General features: G+C 46.7%; 1 protein-coding gene across 1 annotated transcript in view; it reads left to right on the forward strand.

Annotated features, from left to right (window-relative positions):
• The first annotated feature begins 2,404 nt into the window (after positions 1-2,404).
• The window catches only part of Dera (deoxyribose-phosphate aldolase), a 79,405-nt gene continuing 61,233 nt past the window's right edge, over positions 2,405-20,576 (forward strand). The window contains exon 1 of the mRNA XM_006976500.4: positions 2,405-2,511. Coding sequence (XP_006976562.1) covers positions 2,481-2,511 — 31 coding nt within the window. The 5' untranslated portion in view covers positions 2,405-2,480. The remainder of the gene's footprint in view (positions 2,512-20,576) is intronic.

Consider the following 20,576-nt stretch of genomic DNA (forward strand, 5'->3'; position numbering starts at 1 on the left):
TGGAAGGTGCTTGGTGTTTAACTTAAGGGCATTTCTTAGTTTTGTGCCATTGGCTTCCTATTGCTGCAGCAGGCTTGCAGCTTGAACTGACATATTTATATTAATAGATCACAGTGTCCTGAGGCCGAAACATGTCTGTCTCACTTGAATAAAGTCAAGGTGCTGGCAAAGCAAAGCTGTATTCTGTCTGGAGTTACTAGGAGAAACTCCCCCCTGCCTCCCCCAACTAAAGTTGTTTCCACTCAGGTGCTCACATGAGGAGAAGTGGATGCCCCTGCATGCATGTTCTGAGTCCTGCATCCGCTGTGTGCTTGTTCTGGGGTCTGTCCTGCCTCCTACTGCCACCCTGGCCGAGCTCCCCACATTCCTTCCTTGGGTGTTGTGGTGCCTTTCTGTCTACTCACCCCTGGTTTACCTGGCCCTCGTCCTTGCTGTCTACACTGTAGGAAAGGCGATTCCTTTAGAATTTGAACTTTAAGGAGCGTGGGTCATTTGACTTGGGTGTTGGTAGATAATTCCTTGACAGCATGCCACTTAAATAGTATGGCAGTGAGGCTAAAACTTAGGAGTAAAGAAAGAAGTGGGGACCTCCTGGAGAACTGGTTAGTAGTAAAGGGTGTGCTGTGCAAGTGTGAGAACCTGAGTTTAGTTACTCAGCACCTACACACCTAAGGTCAGGCATGGTGCTGCGTACTTGTGAACACGCCTACATCACACGTGATAGTTACATATTAGGATACAGGATTGCTTGGTCATTGTGGCTAGGGTAATTATATGGGTTCTTGTGTTGGGACATGAATATTTTGGCCTTGGCTCTTGGCATTCTTGGTGGTCTAGTGGGTTCCAGACAAGCTCCAGGTTTGTAGTGCCTGCTTTTCTTTTTTGCAAGGTTAAGTAAAAATAACAATGCCATTATGAATATGATCTAGATACATCCAAACTATTTAGAAGTAGCTGTGTGTGGACTAGACTAGGTGGCAGCTCCGTGTAGGGTAGGGGAACAAGCCAACTTGTATTTAGCTGAGAAGTTGTTTTTCTGACACATTAATAGCTTCCATTTATCATATCCTCAGGTATGTGTAAGTCATACAGCTTTGCAAAGCAAACTTATTTTGGTCACCCCATTTTTCAGTAAGTAGATGTAATATTCCTAAAACCTCTCGTTAAGTAGAACTGAAATTTGAATGGGTTTAGCTTATGAGAGCCCCACTACCATAAATTCTTAAACTTTGTTCTCTTGGTATACATTTCTGGCAGGATTTTTGTGAGATGAAAATGCTTTCCTATATCTGAAAATACCTAAAGCAATTGATTCACACTAGACAAACCCAGAGCTGAGACCTTTTCAGCAGAGCAGAGATGGGTGAATACAGATTAGATGGCTAGCAGCCTGTGTGGAAGCCTAGAGTAATCCAGAAAAGCCACGCTGAAGAAAACGTCAACATCACACAATCTCAATTTTAGGGAGCCAAGAAATTGTCAGGATCATCTCTTAAAGAAAAGGAAAATGAAGTTCACAAAGGCCAGTAATGTGTCCTAGGTCACATACTCAATTATTCACAGAGCTAAGTTTTTAGAAAAAAAAAATCCCTTTGGGGCTAGAGAGATGGCTTAGCAGTTAAGAGTGCTTGCTCTTTCATAAGACTCGAGTTTGGTTCCCAGTTTATGACTGCTTCTAACTCCTGCTCCAGAGAATCCTGTCTTGCCTTTGCAGGTACCTGTGCACATGTGGTTATGTCCGTGCATTCGTATTTACACAAAAATGAAAATACCTTTTTTTTTTTTTTAAATGGAAGAGACCAAGTCTTTTGTTGAATGTGGTGGCATCCTCCCTTATTCCCAGCAGTGTGGAGTCTGGGGCAGGAGGATAACAGTTTCTGGGCCCCTGGTTCAACAAAGCCAATGTGGGCCAGCCATGATTACAGAGTGAAACTCCTGTCTCAGAAACAATAGGACAAACCAGGTCTTTCTAGGCTCACGTCCTAGCTGCTCTTTCATTGAGTTCAGACTAGAAATCACCGCGTGCTCTAGGGCCTAGACTGCCTTGGCAGTCGTCTGAGGGCTATGGAATGCCGTCCACAATTCAGGTCCAAGATTGCAGAGCTCTTCCCACGCAAGGAGGGGTCTACAACTACCACTCACGGATCCTACAGCTAACGTACCTAAGACTCATTCTGTGTAGCTCAATTGGCAATGTAAGCATTTTTAAACTGGTCTGGGCAGACTTCTGGGAGCAGGGGTGTGCTCAAGTCACGTGCCTGGTCTGGAGGGACCGGAATAGGTACGAAGTGCTGGCCGAAGTGCTGGCCGGGTGCCAAAGCCCCTGAACTACCAACCTACGAGGAAAAGGTGGAGGCAAGCAGGGCCGAGGGGGCGGGGCTATGGTGGGGCGGGGCTCGGGGCGGGCACTTGGCAGGAAGGAGGTAGGCCGATGCGGAAGGCGGCCTAGCCCAAGAGTTGGTTTTTCGTCGGTGTTCACAATGGCCGCGCACTGTCGGGGCTCAGAACTCGGTAAGGGCCGGCGGGTTGCAATCCCCTTCGCCCGGCCGCGTGCTCGGGGAGGAAAGGGGGCGCGCAGGGAGGTCCCTGGCGGGCAGAAACCTGAACCAAGGCGGGGGACGTCCCCGCTGCCTGGATCTCTGCAGTCTTACCTCTTTAAGCGGAAGCAAGGAAGGGTTAGACCTTTCCACTCTGTGGGTCTGTGGTCGCAATGAAAACAAACCCCAAGAAAAAGCCTTGACTGAGTACTTGTGCCATATGTTTCCCGATTCACGTAGTCATACCCAAAGTTAGCTGCTGGTGGGAAAGTTGTCATGGCCTGCTAAAAGTGATTTTAGATGACTTACAAAAACGTCCCTTTTAAAACCGCTTTTCATCTTACTGATACTGGTTCAGATATGGCCTGGAAAGAAAACTTTAAAATCTGTAACTCAAACGTAGCAAAAAGGTAATTGAACCAAATGCTAATGATTTAACTTTGTATAATCATTTTAAAGTCGTGTGATTTTGGGGTAAATTACACACTTTGCGCTTAAGTGTCTTCATTTGTAAAATAGTTATTAGGAAGCTACTGCTTTCTGAAGGCGGTTTGAATACTGCAAGGGTACTTGTAACCTCTGGTCGATTTCTCTGCACTTAATGTTGAATAAGTAACGATATTAAGTAAATGCAGAAAGTTCTGTTTGTAGGGGCTGGAGAAAGGAGGCAATGTCCAGCAGGAGCTGATGCAGAGGCCGTGGAGGGGTGCTATTTACTGGCTTGCCCCTCATGGCTTGCTCAGCAGCCTGCTTTCTTGTAGAATCCAGGACCACCAGCCCAGGGACGGCACCACCTCAGATGACTCTAGCTAATGGCAAGTTGACATAAAGCTAGCCAGCACGAGCTTCCTTTCAATCGTGCATCTTTGGAGGCATCTGGGAACCCACGATTATGTGCTTGGGAACGTTTTAGTAACATCTTGCATTGTGTCTGTCTGTTTCTGTTAAGGGAGAAATCTCAAAAAGATCTTAATTGAGAGGAAATGGGGGCAGTTTTGACGGATACTGTTATTAACAAGAGATTGTTTAAAAGTGTAGTCTTGGTGTAGCACAAAGGAACCCATGGATGAAGTCAGGAACTCTGAATGGAAGGGTGCTCCAGAACTCCAACTCTGCTAGCAAGCACCCTGGCAGGAAGTTCGCTTGGTTTTTGTTCTACAAAGCTGGTGACTGTGTCTTTCCCTCATTTGCTGTGGCCCAGCTTCATAGTCTTGAGATTGGCTTTTTTTTTTTTTTTTTTTTTTGGTTTTCCAAGACAGGGTTTCTCTGTGTAGCTTTGTGCCTGTCCTGGATCTTGCTCTGTAGACCAGGCTGGCCTCGAACTCACAGAGATCCACCTGGCTCTGCCTCCCGAGTGCTGGGATTAAAGGCATGTGCCGCTGCTGCTGCTGCTGCTGCTGCTGCCGCCGCCGCCGCCGCCGCCACCGCCGCCGCCGCCGCCGCCACCACCACCACCTGGCTTTTTTATTTATTCTTTGTGTCTTTAACATCCTGCCTCCTGATCCCACTCAGCTCTCTCTCCCCATAATAAAACCATATAAAATTTAAGAGAGAAAAAAAAAGGAAGAAAGGGAAACTCGTTTTGGAAGCCGCAGTGTAGTCCAGTGAGTTGTGCCATAAACCCCGTTATCCATACATTTTTACATGCAGGCGTTTATCTCAAAGAATCGCTGGTTCAAGGCCCCTGGTCTCTGCTATGCCGTCAGTGTTGGCTGGTTTTTGTTTTTATGTGTGTGGGTGTTTTACCTGCATATATGTCTGTTCACCATGTACGTTCCTGGTGCCCTTGGAAGCTGAAACAGGTGATCACCTCCTCTGGAACTGGAGCTTCAGACAGTAGTGAGCCACCATGTGGGTGCTGGGACTAGAATGCCAGTCCTCTGCAAGAGCAGCCAGTGTTCTTAACCACTGAGCCATCCTCACCAGCCCAATACAGAATCTTAAAGCAAAACAGAAGACTGTAATGAGATATCCACCTATCTTTCATTTATCTTCTTTTTTTTTGTTTTTGAGATATTTCAGAAAATTTTTAAGATCTATTGTATTTTATTTTAATTTATGTATATGGGAGTTTTGTCTGCATGTGTTTGTGTACCATGTGTGCCTGGTGCCCTTGGATCCACTGTGTTGCAGACAGTTGTGAGCTGCCATGTGGGTGCTGGGAATTGAACTCAGGTCCTCTGGAAGAGCAGCCAGTTCTCCTAACTGCTGAGCCATCTCTCCAGTCCCATAGGTGGTCTTATATATTCCAGTTTGACCTAGAACTTTTGGTGTTTGAGTGTGACCTTGAACTCCTAATCCTCCTGCCTCCACCTCCCAAGTGCTAGGATTACAGGCGTGCCTGTCTTAGACCGATGAAATGATTACGGTAACCGAGTGCTAGGTTACCGTGTGTCTTTGTCTTTTACCTTTGTTTTATAGGAGCTTGTGTAAGAATTAGGGCCTAGGGAGCTCATTTCTTCCTTCTTGTGCCTGGACTCTGGGCTGCTGTGTGCATGGTGTTTTCTTTACCTGTGTGGGCTGCCATGCCCCGCTCTGGACTTGTGCCCTGTCCCAGATATAAGGGTTCAAATGTCCATCTTGTTCACCTCCTTTCTTGTCTGTACCCTGGTGGTTTAGGACAGTTGTCTAAAGAAGAGAGGGGAAAGGAGGCAAAGTTCACTTTAAAATACGTAGTCGTATGCACAGACATTTGGGGAGTCCTGTGTGGAATGCCTGATGTTCTGTGGCTTGTTAACATCTCGCCCCAGGGAATGGATCCCAGGGGCAGCCTGGCCTGTTCTTTGATCTCTCTGAACAGGCACGTCTCTCAGGTGTTTGCCTGGCAGGCCTGAAGCCCTAGGCTTAGTGTCAGCACTGTGGTTGGATCCCAGTTTTAGGAGGTGGGGGCAAGAAGAGTAACAGTTTTGAGGCCAGCCTGGGATTCACGAGACCCTGTCTCAAAACTCAACCAAACGAAACCACCACCACCACTAAAATTGTATTCAAGGGGGTGTAGTAAAGAAACGGCCAACACGACCGCTCCATTATTAGTGGGGAGGTTTTTATTGTGAATAAGAGAGAGAAAATATCCAGAAGCAACTGGAAGAGTGTAGAGTGGAGAGAAAAAGAAAGCAGACTGGACATTGCCAGGGAAGCAGAAGACAATAGTGGAGATAGTGAGACAGCAAGAGAGAGAGAAGAGAGCCCGGGAGAGAGAGAGAGAGAGAGAGAGAGAGAGAGAGAGAGAGAGAGAGAGAGAGAGAGAGAGAAGGAGAGAAGGAGAGAAGAGAGCCCTGGAGAGAGCAAGAGAGAGAGAGAAGAGAGAGGAGAGAGAGAGAGAAGAGAGCCCGGGAGAGAGCAAGAGAGAGAGAGAAGAGAGAGAGAGAGAGAGAGAGAGAGAGAGAGAGAGAGAGAGAGAGAGAGAGAGAAGAGAGCCCAGGAGAGAAAGAGAGAGAGAAGAGAGGAGCCCGGGAGAGAGCAAGAGAGGGCGCAGTCAGAGCAGCTGGCTTAGCGGAGGAGGGAGGGTGTAGCTGTGGGGAGCGCAGCCCGTGGGCTGCGGGGAGTTTAGGCTAGGGGAGGAGGTGAGAAGGTGAGAGGCTAGTGTCCTCTTTGAACTGTATTAACAGGCCCTTGTGATACCGAGGGAGCCTGGAGGCCAGCATGGGCCTTGATACACTGAGAGCCGTGTGTCCCTCTGCCAAGGTAAGGGACATGGCTCCTTCTGGGGGACAGAAGACCTGTTTCACAAGTTCCTGAGGAATGCTGGCTCTTATCTAACTGCCACACATCCAGCTTGGGCTCGTTTCTGGATATTTCGACTGGCCGAGCCCTGACAAAAGTGACTTCAGAAACACCGGAGGACAGGGAGAGATGGAGGCCTTCTTTGCAAGGCTGTTTCTCTGGGCACAGTTTGTGTGTAGGGATTGAGAGGGAATAGTCTAGAAGGTTTCTTTAAACACAGGAACCCAAGTGTTCAGGTTTGGAGTGTATCTTATTCTGCTAGAGTGGACATGACTAATATGTTGAAGACAGAAATGATCTAATTCTGTGTGTGGGCCACACAGTATGGTGGATTGTACAGTTTTATATTTTAAGTGGGGTGTCCTTTTATGAACCCTTTTATTTTGCTTTTGAAGTCTGTTACCATTGGTTTGTCTTTTATTCTGATACTGTTTTGATAAGTAGAAAACTATGAAATAATAATGGGTGTTTGTTGTATAATTAAATAATTTAAAAGTCCTCTGTGGTACCTGCTATGCGGAAACACATTTTTTTTTTTTTTTTTTTTTTTTTGTAAAAGTATCTAAGCCCTGTGGACTTTAATTATTAGGAGGAAAGACAAACTTCAAGCCCTCATTGAAAATGGGCTGCTTCTGCTTGGAAAGAAAGACTACTAAATGAGACAGCAGACGGAGCCCTTGAGGACGCGATTGAAACATGTCACTAGAAATGGTTTAAGTGGAGAGTTCTGGCCCTTTTAAAATGCTGTCTGTCGCTTGAGGATTGGGTCACCTTGAAATGTGTTCATCTTTGAATTAAAGGCATGAAAAGACACTTTGAAAATTTTCAGTGACTTTGGTGTGTGTTGTGAGCGTCTGTGGGTGTACCTCGCCTCTGCCTGCCTCACTGAAACAGTCAGTTCCCTAGAAACCAAAGTGGCCGCAAGAGGAGGATAAATGTTTAATCTCCACGCCAGCAGCCCGACACAGTTTTTAAAATGCTGAGACACTCACATCCCAACTCCTTGCTCTTTGTATACCCAGCCTTTCCTCCAAAGAAATGCCAGGCAGAGAAGGAGCTGCTGGTAATTGCTCTCTAAAATGACTCTGCTTGGCTAGTGCCAGGGTTGTTTTAGACTCTAGTTAATGATGCCAAGTCGTGGTCTTTAAAGGAAGGAAAAATACTGAAATTATCTGATCAGAATCCTGATTCCGATGAGCTTCTCGGTGGAATACCTAGGGGACCTACTTATGTCCTCGCGGTTCAGAGTAGGGGAGTGTGAGAGTGAGCAGTTCATTCAAATATCTACAGCTGGGCCGGGAGACGGTGCAGTGAGTGAAAACACCGGCCACACATGTCTCAAGGCTTGAGTTCAGTCCTGGGAACCTGCATGAAAACCCCACAGGCATGTCTCTATCCCAGATGGAACTGTACTCCAACTGTGTAACGGGAGGTGCGGACAGGGGAATACCCAGAAACTCAAGGGCCAGCTGTCCTTAAGAATTTAGCATGGAGCCGGGCGGTGGTGGCGCACGCCTTTAATCCCAGCACTCGGGAGGCAGAGGCAGGCGGATCTCTGTGAGTTCGAGGCCAGCCTGGGCTACCAAGTGAGTCCCAGGAAAGGCGCAAAACTACACAGAGAAACCCTGTCTCAAAAAATCAAAAAAAAAAAAAAAAAAGAATTTAGCATGGCAGAAACAAGAACTTGCCTCAAGGCAGGAGAGAACCAGCTGTATACACACACACACACACACACACACACACACACACACACACACACACACGCGCGCGCGCGCGCGCGCGCGCACACACGCACGCACGCATAGACGAGTCATTGAAAAAGATGAAAATGTCTGCAGCTTAGCAGGGCTTTCTATATTTTGTGATGATTTTTGAAATGGATCTGATAGCCCAGGCTATCCTAGAGCTTACAACCTTCCTGCCTCAGCCTCCTGGCTGCTGAAGTTTCAGGCCAGCACCACTACACCTAACCTCGGAGACATTTTTAAAGAATACAATACCAAATACTTGAATACAAGCAGTGCTCTGGGCTGAAGCAATTGATCTGCTCACAGAGACAGTTCTTCAGTGACTTAAGTGGCAAGTAGTGTGTACGATGTAGGTGTACCAGCCAGAGAATGGCATCATGTTCCCTGTGTGGCCTGCTCAAAGTGGCATTAACTTGAAGGCTTCTGTGCTTCTGGAATTAATAGTCTGGACCAAGGGTGACTGGAAGTATGGAAAGTAGACTTGTCTATCAAAGGGTCTCAGACCCTGTGAACTCTGCTTCTCTCGTTTATCTGCTCTTAAAATAATGCTCTTAAAACAATCTTTCATCTGTTGAATAATTGAATTAGCATGGACAAGAATGGGTCTCGCGACGCCGTTTGCATACCTGTGTGTCGTCGTCGCTGGCGCTGCTTCACCTTGTCACCGTCTCTCGTGTCCCTTTGCCCTCCTTACTATTCCTCTCCACAGGGTCTCTTTCACAGGCCGACCTGAAGCCAGGCACCTGTGGGCTGGCCCTCGGAGAATCTCTGCTTGGCTCTGTGTGTTTTCCTAGATGCACCGAAGTCTCTCTGCGAAGGATAAAGGTCCCTTGAACAGGGACTTCTGTGCCCTGGTTTGTCCTTTCTTAGTCTGTAAGGCGAGGGCGCTTGGAATGACATGTTACTGTGGTGGCTGATGGGAATAATGGAGGAAGTTATGCTTGTGTGGACTCGGGCATCTTTGGGACTTCTGCTCTGTCTTTGAAAATGTAAAGCTACTCTAAAAATTATCTCTAAAACAAGACAAAAACCAACGGGCAATCTTTGAGACTTGGAGCCATGTGGCCATTCACACAGCTGTGGCCATTCTTGGGTTTGTCCTTTAGACTCCCCTTCCCTTGTCTGGCTGGCTGGAACCAGTTCCCACAACAGCAAATAATCCGTCTTTAAGTTTTTAAATTTCTGTGTGTGTGTGTGTGTGTGTGTGTGTGTGTGTGTGTGTGTGTGTGTGTGTGTGTTGGTTTGTGAGCATGCATGCAGGAGCCCACAGGGACCAGAGGCATTGGACGCCCCTGGAGCTGGAGTTGCAGGCCGTTTTGAGTCTTCTGACCTGAGTGCTGGGATTCAATCTCCGGTTCTCTAGAACAGCAGTACATACTCCTAACTGCTGAGCCATCTCTCGAGCCCCACTGCAGAGATTATTTATATGACCTTTTAGAAATAACTTGGGCTTGGGAATTCAGGGACCCGAGTTTCCCTGGCAGGTTCAGTGTGACCATGAACTTGTAATTGAGTCTCTGGGCTTCAGTGTTCTCAATCTGTAATTCCACCCTAGAAGATTAACTTAGGTCACCCCTAACTTGGTGAGCGATGTCTGCTTCTGTCTTTCCCTCTGAAATGTCAGCCCTCATGTAGTCTCAGCCCTCCCTGTAGGCACCCTTGGTCTCCCCCGGTCTCCTGAAGTACCCTGCCTCTGAGTTTGCCAGGCCTCCGTATCTCTCACATCACACACAACAGTACCTTCCATGACACAACTGTGTGTGCGTGCCCAAAGTCCCATGTATCCCAGATGGACCTCAAAGTCTGTGTGTAGCTGAGAAAGACCTTCAAGTTCAGATCCCCCTCTTTGCCTCTTGAGTACTGGGATTTATATGTGCAGTGCATGCCCAATTTTATGGTGCTGACATCAAACCCAGGCTTCCTGTACACTAGGCAAGCATTCTGCCAGGTGATCTCGAACCCCAGTCTCCCAGCATAGCCCTCTGGCTGGCTGATGTAATTCAGCCAGGAATCCTCTTTTTCTATGTCCTTCCGCCCCGTTCCTCCTCCTACCATGTGCACTCCTCTGTCACACGTGCACTGTACTCTCTGGCCATCAAGGCCTTGGGTTTGTTTGGGACACGCTGCCACTGTTTGAAATGCCTAGGGAATTCGTCAGCTCTGCTGGTGGAACTGCTGCTGGCCTTGGAAGTCAAATTAAAAACCCTCACTTTCGTGAACTGTAGCTCGAGTTTTCCTGCCTTGCCCACAGTCAGGACAAATCTTTGTCACCCGCCAGTCCCACAGCCGCTCAGACCCAACCAAGTAAACACAGAGACTTATATTGCTTTATAAACTGTATGGCCGTGGCAGGCTTCTTACTGACTGTTCTTATAGCTTAAATTAATCCATTTCTATAAATCTATGCTTTGCCACGTGGCTTGTGGCTTACCAGGCATCTTCACACGTGGCTTGTCCTTGTGGCAGCTGGCAGTGACTCCTTTGGACTTCCTGTTCTTTTATTTCTCCTCTCTGTTAGTCCTGTCTATACTTCCTGTCTAGCCACTGGCCAATCAGTGTTTTATTTATTGACCAATTAGAGCAATACATTAGCCATACAGAACATCCCACAGCAGTGAACTATCCTTTTGTCTTTTTCTTAGGCCGGGGCTGGAACCCAGGGCTTCCTGAACACAAGGCAGGCACTCTACCTACCGAGCTCTGTCCTTGGCCCTCATACAGAGATGTAAAGCTAAGGAAGAGAAAATTACTTTAAAATTCAGCTGTTTTTGTATTTAGCTCTTGGGTAATATGGGGGACATTCTGTGAGCACCCAAATGAAGACGTGTGGCTCGTTCTGTTTGAGTTGCTAGCCAAGAAGAACTTCAGTGTCGGCTGATGTTAGGGATGGTCTTAGGAGGTGGGGAGTTTTGCTCCTGGGTGGACCAGCCTCTTGTTACCCTGTATTCCACGGCTCAGTAACCGTGTGAGAGAATAATAGAGTGTTCAGTTCCCACTAAAGTATGAAAGACTGACAGTCTAAAGAGCTGCTTTTCCTCGAAGAAACCTTAAAAGGCTGCAAAAAAATGACACTTTAGTGGTACCGCTTAGCATATGTAACTGAAGGGAGCCCGTGGTGCAGGGGCCCTGCCTGCGCTCTCTGGAATTGCCCATTCTGACCGTCCACTCTTCTTTGCACACGCAGTCTTAAGCGCTTTCCCCCGCCCCCCTCAGCTTTCTGTCTCTGTGGCTGTTAAACCCTGCCCTGCAGACTGGTTTCTCTGTGAGTGTGGAACAAAACCCAGCTGGTCACGTGATTTCCACCGCACCTTGGAATTCACTGGGTCGGGGCTGGCACCTGGGAGCAGGCATTCTTTCAGTTACTGTCACAATCACGCAAGGGAACTCCTGCGTGGTCACATCTGGTGACTTCTTGTGGTGGGGGCAGTGCTTCGAGGTTTCTGATGATTGTCACAGGCCAGAGGTTTACGTCCAGTCTCTTCCTAGATCACGCTCCACATTATGTCTTGAGACAGGATCTCGACTGAGCTCACTGGCCTGCAATCTGCAGACTTCCTCCTGTCTCCTCCTCCCAGGCTCTAGGGTTACTGGCGCATGCTGCCAGGTCAGCTTTTTATGTAGGTGCTGGGAATCTAAGCCTGAGTTTGTTCCCAGAGATTGGCTTTTGAAATCCGATGGCCTGCGGTTTAGATCCTGATTCTTCTGCCTGTGGTTTCTGAGACTTTACTTAAGACATGTGGGTGAACGAAAGCTAGGTCGTAGAGTAGCTGTGGGTGGACAGGCACAGGCTGTCTAATGTGTGAGCACATGAACTCCTTCCTTTATCCAAATGCTGTAGGGTTCTGACCTGCAGGGTCAGCAGTAGGTAGCTGTGGACAAGCTTGCTTGCTGACAGAAATAGAACATGAGCTTGGGAGGGAGAAACCCCATAGTGTGCTGGGATGTGGTAGGTGTTCTAATTAGACATGGACGTAAATAACACCTTCAAATGGATTTGCTATCCTTCGTGTGGAAATGTGACTATTGGAGGGTATCATGGGGCCCCTGCCCTCTTCTAGGACTTATCCACCTCAGGTTTTCTCTTGACCAGCAACTGTGTGCCTTTTATATTTCTAAGATCAAGATAGCTGGAAGAAACCACATAAGGAAAGAAACATTTTGGCTCATCGTTCAAGTTTACCTTACAGCGGAGAAGATATCATAGAGTCCCTCTGTGTCCCTCTGTGGCTGCCTGCTTGTGAGTTGGGGTAGGAAGCAGGGGTGGGTATAGCCTTTGAAGGCCTGCCCCTGCCAACTCTCTTTTGTCAGCCAGGCTGTACCTCCTTCAAAAATAACTCTGTCAACTGGAGACAGAGCACTCAGAACACAAGTTTGTGGGGGACATTCTAGATTCAAATCCCAATGTTGAGTGTCTTTGAAAATTAGTCAATTATCAAATTGTAGTGTGCTTATTCAGTTAGGCTCATTGGTGTCATATTGTCACCCTGTAAGATAAATAACCAGAGATTAGGTAATACATGTGTTCTAGCTTCCTTTCTGTGGCTGTGATAAACACTCTGACCAAAAGCAGCTTTGGGGAGGAAAAGGTTTATCTCAGTTTACAGATTATAGTCCATCATGGAGGGATACTCAAGTCACCAGGGTAGGAACTCAAGCAGGGACTTGCAGCAGAAACCATGGGAGAATGCTGCTTGCTTGCTCACTCAGGCCTGTGCTCAGCCAGCTTCCTTATGTAGCCCAGGATCATTGGCTAAGGAGTGGTGCCACCCACTGTGGACTGGGCCCTTCTCTGTCAAATAACCAACAAGACATCCCCCGCAGACGTGCCCACAAGCCAGTCTGATCTTAGCAATCCCTTAATTCCCTTCTTAGGTGGCCATAGGCTGTTGTAAGTTGACAGTTAAAGCCAACTAGGACATGACTACTTGTAAGTAGCAATTTGGGGGAGATACCTAAACAGATATGATTTCAAAATGCAAAATGTGAATATGAATTTTAATTAAAAATAATAGTGATTCTTAATAGATCATTTGAAAATATTTGTTGGAAATGTCAGGTGTCAGGGATAATATGGAGTCACAAATTGTAGGAAATGTAAGATGATACCTTCATAAGATCTTATTCATAGTTCTATATAAGATATTTTCATGGATCTTAAACTTAAAACTGGTTGCTCCTGGGAGAGGTTATGAGTTACGTTAAATTCATGGTAAAGAATAATGGGGTTTTCCTGAAATGAGGTTTACATGGGGTCATGTGTGGTCAGAGCAGGGTATTGAGTACTTGGTGGTGGCCATACATCTCATGGTGAACAGGTGCAGATGTTGTATGGTCATGAATTTCCACCAGCATTCTTAGTAATTTCTAGGGGCTTATCCTTACCTAAGTAGACTATTTTTATTGCTAACCCTGTTCTGGAGCACTTAAACAGGAGTTACTGTATTTTCACAGAATTAACTTTATGTAGGTCTATTACAGCATGTAAATTAGCCAGCATGCACATAGATATTGGCTTCGTGAATGGTACATATTGGTTGATAGCACTGGGGGACATGCCACAGCCACACTTTAGGAAGGCTCCATCAAGTTTCATTGTGGAGTCTTTTACCAGCAGGGAAGCATGAAAGAGGCCTTCTCTGAAGCTCTGGGCTCCTAGAATAGTCCATCAGATCTTTTCAAAGGACTGAGTGTTGAATCTTTACCCAACAGGATGCCACTTGAATTTTTCTGTGGTCTAATGATATTCACTCTCTGTCTGTGTCTCTCTGTCTGTGTCTCTGTCTCTCTCTGTCTCTCTGTCTCTGTCTCTGTCTCTGTCTCTCTCTCTTTCTGAGATAGAGTTTCTCTCTATAGTCCTAGCCAGGCTGGAACTTGCTACATAGAGCAGGCTGGCCTTGAATTCACAGAGATCTGCTTGCCCCTGGGATTAAAGGCGTGCGCCATCAGCCTGACCTGGTAATTTTTTCTGGCCACTCACCATATTTAGGAACTTGGGGAAGGACGCTCCTGTCAGTTTTCCTAGAGCACATTTGTGGGAAGAGTACCTGTTTAGCTAGCGGTGTAGCTCAGTGGTAGAGTGCGTGCCTAACCTACCAATCTGCAGCACCAAGGCAAAGCCACAGTAGCAACAGATCCTACCTGTTTGGAAATACAAATAGTGTTTAGTAATTCTGTAGTAATTCTGTTATGAGTACTGCTTTTTAATGTGGTCATTGGAAGAGCCACATGTGAAAACGAGCAATGTTTAAATTGATCATTTCTCTAGATGAAGGCCATACTTCCGAGTTTTATGCAGTTATTATCTTCTGAGGATGTGTTAAATTCTTTAGCTCCATCTTGACGTAACAGGCAAGTTTTGAAGTAGCTCCCTTGATTTTCAACAGGTCGAGTCGTTCTGTAGTCAGTGTTAGCCTTTTGCTTCCTGAGGTACATGCTTATAAAATGTGCAAATGACAGATAATCAATCTTCTTGAGCAATGGACACTTACGGTTACATTTTTCATTAAACACACTTTTTGAGGCTGCTGGTAGGGTGCATATGTGTATTCGATATTAAAAAGCCTGGCCTGAAGTAATTCATTACAGATCTACAGAGTAGATGCCTGGTAACAGCATGGCCGTCAGTCTGCAAGGAATCGGGGTCCTCATTCGTACTTCGTGTTCACACACTCCACAGTCGGTCTGTTTGCTTGACTCTGCTCTATGGGGGCTTCGTGCATGTTTGTCTTTTGTATGATTGGGCTCAGGCCAGGGCATGAATGCTGAATGTGTCTCCTGTGAAGGCCGGGATGGTATCCGGGGCAACTGCCGTGACATCTTGTTCAGACAGCTGTTAAATGCTGGTGGTATTCTAGTTTATTGTTTATTTAGAGACAAGCTCTCATGTATCTCAGGACCCAAGGATGACCATAGAGGCCTGACCTTCCTTGTCTCCCTCCACACTCTGGGGCTGGGATGACAGGCTTGAGCCGCCGTGCCTGGTTTTATGCAGTACTCAGATCGAACCCAGGGCTTCAAGCATCTTGTACAGAGTGAGATACCTCTGCCCCATTCCTCTCATTTGGGGCCCTCTGTTGAGGGGCTCCTGTCTGATCTTGCAGTCTCGTCTCAGCTGTGAGCCATTAATACCCTCCCCTTTCTGCTCCAGTCACCAAAGTTAGTTTTCATTATATATTTTCAAGTGAAAAAGTTCTAATAAAAGCCGTGGACCAGTTGGGAAATGCTGGTGACCGCATTGATTTTGTCCATGTAAGATGCCTCATATTGTGCTGTCCCAGGCTTCTTCGTGTCTGTTGCTTTTCTGTGTTTCTTATGTGGTTGGTTGTGAGCCTAGCCTTTGATGGCTGAGCCATCTCACCAGCCCCTTTCTTTGTTTCTTTAGGGCAGCCACACTCTTGCTGTGCCACTGTGTGTCTCAGATCAGTTAGCACAGCATGTGCCCTCAGGAGGTGCTAAATGGAGAGACAGTAGAATCTGCTCATGGGCACTCAGGGATAGTCCCCATCCTGCTAAGGAGCTGTGGTACATTCAGCCAAGTACTGCTGCTGCAGACTCAGGGGCTGGCCACAGAGTGAGCCATCCTCAGGATCCTGGGAACACTTGGACCTGAAAGCCAGCTCAAGCACTGTACAGAAAGTTCCAGAATAAGAGACTAGGTTCTTTCAGTGCCCAGATCACCCACCTGGTAATTGATGAGTGGAGAAAGGCCGTTTTCCAAAATGGTGACCGATTACGGCAGAGCAGCAGCAGCAGCTGGCCAGTGGCTGGCATCTCAAGGATGGATGGAGGATAAAGGGAGGTGGAAAACATTAAGCTTAAGATGTGATGCTGCCAGGCAGAGCAAGGTGAGGACTGCAGCTATTGTGTGACATGACCCTCGGCTATCTTCTACTGTGATGATTTCCTGAAAGTGTTATAACCCGTTTAGCTGTTGGATGTAAGACACACCAGAAATGTCAGTTCGGTGGAAGAGGACAGATGCTGGGCACAGAGGTCAAGGCTGTCCTTATCTTGGTACAAACCTTCTAAGTTGTGATTATTTGAATGATAGACAAATGTATTCCTCAACCAGATTTGGATTGATAGCTGTAGGTGAATGTGTGTTGGATGGGAATTTGAGGTATCATTAGAAAGGTCCATCCGGGCTGTGGCAGGGTTTGCGTTCTTAACATCTGGATTCTCAGGACCAGTTTAACAGGCGGAGTAGTAGATCTGCCTAGTACCCAGAAAGTTCACAGGTGTCCTCGAGCCCCTCCTCCCCCCAAGGCTGATAGATGGGAGACTCTCAGAAGAAGGCTGCTGATGGATCTTACCTGCTCCCAGCTCAGGATGGGGCTCACAGGGAAGCTTCTGAGTGCTGTATTTTGGGGATAGAAACTGGGCAAGGTGATGTCCTCTCGCTCACTGTGGAAGTTAAATTTGAAATTAGTAGCATCCTGGTGTCTTTGTTTCTAGCCAGCCCACCCCTTTCCAAGGTGAAGGTTGACAGATCAGACCTGCTCATGACATCCTTTACCAGTTTCAGTGGCTGATATGCGCACTGGCTTGCCAGGATGGAAAGGGTGCAAGCACTGGTTGGTGAGCCGTTCCTGTGTTGAACATCTGTACAGCTGGGTGGGTGGGGCTGATTCCTGGGGGGATGCAGATTAGACTTGAGAACACACAATGCCGAAGTAACCGGCAGCTGTGCAGTACAACTGCGAAGGGTACCTGGCAACATGAACGAGCGTTAAGATGCGCAGGTGCACACTGGGAAGTGGCAGGCTTGGAGACAGTGCCAGAAACAGGTTTGGGTGGAACGGTTAGAAAGAATTGAAATTCTCCACTTTTGGAGAATGTTGTGTCTAGTAAAGTGTCATGATTTTGTCCCTTAGGAACAAAGGTGAAGCCAACGTGTTTCTACTCATGCAGGCTTGTTATTTCATACCATGTGGGTCAGGAATTATGTGAAGGACCCCAAACAAACAAAATGGAAGTGTCGGGGAGACTAGAAAGCCCCTCTGTCCACTGAGACTCGAACCAGAAAAATTTAAAAAAAAAAAAAAAGGAGACAAGCATTTGAGAACAAATTAATGCCTGACAGAGGGGCCTGAATGTCACCCAAGTGACATTCTGGGAGAAACTGGAGTTTTTGTCATTAGAGGGTGTGAGGAGGGACATTGCTGCCTTCCAGTTACGGTTTCATGTCTGTTCTCCCAACGACACATGAACTTGAAACCCCTCATGGCCTCCGAAGCTGAAGATTCTCTGGTCCTGATGAGAGTGTGTGTATTGGAGTCATTTCTCCTGGCGAGGAGACGCTAAAGGGTACTTGAATGGAATATTAAGAGTTATGAAGGACATAACAAAGGTCACGCAATCCCTTCTTCCCCAGACCCCATAATAGGAGAACAAGGGTTATTTGACGAAATTAAAGAGTAGCAAATGAAGTTCTAATAAAACGAGATTGTCACTTATATAATTCATTGCCATGGGAGGTCACAGAGGTAAATTCTGTGGCTGGATTAAATATGGGGCCGTGGTAATTTTATGACCGTTAATGATATTTTTAGCAACTGAAGCTGATACTGGGAGAGGCAATTCCTGTTACATTTTCCAGTAGATGCCTCACAGGGACCTGTGGCAAGCGGTATCAGCAGTGTGAGCACTGGCCTCCTGGGTTCTCACCTTAGGTGGGAGGAGCATCGAACTGGAAGTACTTTTTAAGGAAAATGTGCCCAAGCATCCCATCTAGACTGCCATCGTTTTTCTCTTCTTGAGATCCAAAGTCCTCTGTGACCTGGGGAGACTGGAGAGCCCCACATCTTCCTTGAGTACCCCCACTGTCATATGCTTCGCTTGAGATTTTAAACACCTATTGGAGGTACAAAGAGTTTAATGTCAGTGCTCTTCCAAGTGAAGGGGCGGGGCTGAAAGTAGACTTTCAAATCTAGTTACTTGTAAACATCAGATAGAAAGGGTTCCCCAAGAGAAGGGGGCCTCCCCTCCCCTCCTCCTCCTTTGCTCTCTTTTCTGAGACAGGTCTCATGTAGCCCAGGCTGGCCTTGAATCTGCTATTTTGTCTGAGGATGACTTCATACACTTCCATTCTCCACGTGCTAGAATTAAAAGTGTGTCTCGCTGTGGCTAGTTTATATGGGTTTCTGGGATGCTAGTCAAGGACTTGACCAACTGAGCTATGTCCTCCGTCCCTGAACGGAGTCTTAACAGGTCGGTGGGAGTTCACTGTTCATACAAGGTAAAGAAAGACATTCCAGGCGGAAGGAACAAATAGGACACAAGAGCCAGAGACAGAGCATGAAATACCAAATCAGGAAACTGCTGGTTGTTCAGGAACACTGAGGCCCAGTGCTAGAAGGAAGGAGAGGGAGATGTCTGAGAAAGCCGAGGGATGGTGGCCCCTTGGGGTGTGCTTGAGATCTTCCACCAGCAGCAGAACTCAGGGGGTGTGAGGAGGGAGGAGGGAGGAACTTTGAGAAAAGAGATCCAGGTTGGCTGGCTTCAGCTTTTTGGCTCTGAACCTTATGATTCTATACAGCTCTTGGCTCTCCTGTCCTGAAACAACCATGAACTTAATCACCCCTAGTAGTGGTCAGTTGGTCGGGTTTTTTGTTTGTTTGTTTGTTTTAAGCCTCTCCTCCATTTGGGTGGAGCTTGGTTCTTCTAAGTCTTAAATGAGCTGTGTGCATCCTCATCTGTTCAGTCTTACTCCCCGGGACTCTGCCTCAAATCCACTCTATCTTTGGGTAGGAAGAAGGGGCAGGAGCCTGCCTGACCCAAGCGTCTGTTTTCTCTTGAGTTGGCTCAGCAAAGAAGCAAGACAAAGTGATATTTTAAGGAGCAGAACAGATGGGTTGAAATGTTGAAAATCTGTTTTATTAAATGATTTCAGCTAACAAAATAATTTAATCAGAAATTAAAAAAACAAACTTGGTTCCTACTTTAGTGGTATTGAATGATATTTCTCTAAGTCATTCTTACTCAAATTTGGAATTTCTGTAACCATTAATATTGATACTTGTAAGAACCCGCAGATGGAAATGGAAAAGAAAGTGTCTTTGATGAAGACCTACTAATTGTCCTGGTGGTCCCAGGTCTCTCTCATCTTTGTGAAGAGCAAACTCTTTAGGATTGTGTTACTAATTAGTGTGGTGCTCAGTTGTGGTTGTCAGGTGATAGGATTGAGGGGTGCCTATAGGATTGATGAGGTACAGCGGTGGGCATGTCCATGCAGGCATCTCCAGAGGTAGGTACATCATGAGGGCTCTGATCTAATGAATGCATGCATGCATGCATGAATCCCTCAATGGGCTCCTAATTCATCTGATGGCGTTAATGACAGGTGCTGAAAGGTATCAGGTGGGTCCTCCTGGAGGAAGTAGGTCACTGGCAGCTTAGTATCGGGCCCTGGTCGCTCACTCCTTCCCTTCCTTTCTTTCACTGTGTGTGTGTGTGTGTGTGTGTGTGTGTGTGTAAGTTAGTGGGCATATCTCCAGAGTCCATTCTCTTTTGCCATCATGTATTCCAGGGGTTGAGCTCAGGTTCTCAGGCTTGGCAGCAAGTACTCCCTTACCCTCTGAGCCACCTCAAAAATCTTGGGTCCTTTTCTGAGTTACACTTTTTCTGCTTTCTGGTTGACCACAAGGTGAATGCTTTTCCTTTGTTACAAGATCCCACTGAGATGATTTTATTTCCAAATGCACAGGGTCATGTGACCATGGGCTAAAATAACCCCCTTCCCTTAGTTGTTTCCAGGAGGTATTTGGTCACAGAGACAGTTCACCTGACTGGTGCACAGTACAGTCCACAGTCAGCAGTTCTCCACACATGCCAGAGAGCTGTGTGATTGACACATATTTCCTAATGATTACACTTTGCTCATCATTGTCTTCTCAGACTCTTCAAAAACATGAGGTTCCTGCGGGAGGGGCAGTGATGTAGAAATGAGGCCAGCTACAGTAGATAAATGGCTGCACACCTAGCTTACCATAGTGAGGCTGTTTGCTGCCAGAGATCCATGGGTGGAGTTGAAAGTCTTGGGCACCAGACACTGGACTCCCAAGGGTGAGACCATGATTCACACTGAACTAAGTACAAGAAGCCGTTCTGTCTCCACTCTTCAAAAGTCCCACCTAAGTTCTATGACAGAGATGTATCCAAATGTTACATCTTCTGGGAAGCTGGCTGACTTGCCACTAAGGTCATTTAGGTATACGTAGCCAGTCTCAAAGAAAATAGACCACACGGGAGAGGCCACGTTGAAGCAGACGTGCCCCCCATATCTCATGCAACTTTGAGTGGTTTTTTTTTTTCCTTCCCTGTTTTGAATGTCTGCTACACTGTTGTTATTTCTAGTACATTTTGAAAAATTCTCTTTTGATGGGCTGTATCATCAGCATCAAGCAGGTATTAATCTTGTCAGTAAGTGGGTAGTGATCAAAGATGCCTTTAAGTATTCACTAATTCACTTAAGTATTTATTAATCATTTCTCTCCTGGACTAGACACTCACAAATAAGTCTTCTCTGTCAGAGGTGAGACACGTGTGCCCGGGGAGGAGGGTACACCCC

This window comes from Peromyscus maniculatus, chromosome 3 (genome assembly GCF_049852395.1).
Source record: "Peromyscus maniculatus bairdii isolate BWxNUB_F1_BW_parent chromosome 3, HU_Pman_BW_mat_3.1, whole genome shotgun sequence".
In the NCBI taxonomy this organism is placed as follows: Eukaryota; Metazoa; Chordata; class Mammalia; order Rodentia; family Cricetidae; genus Peromyscus; species Peromyscus maniculatus.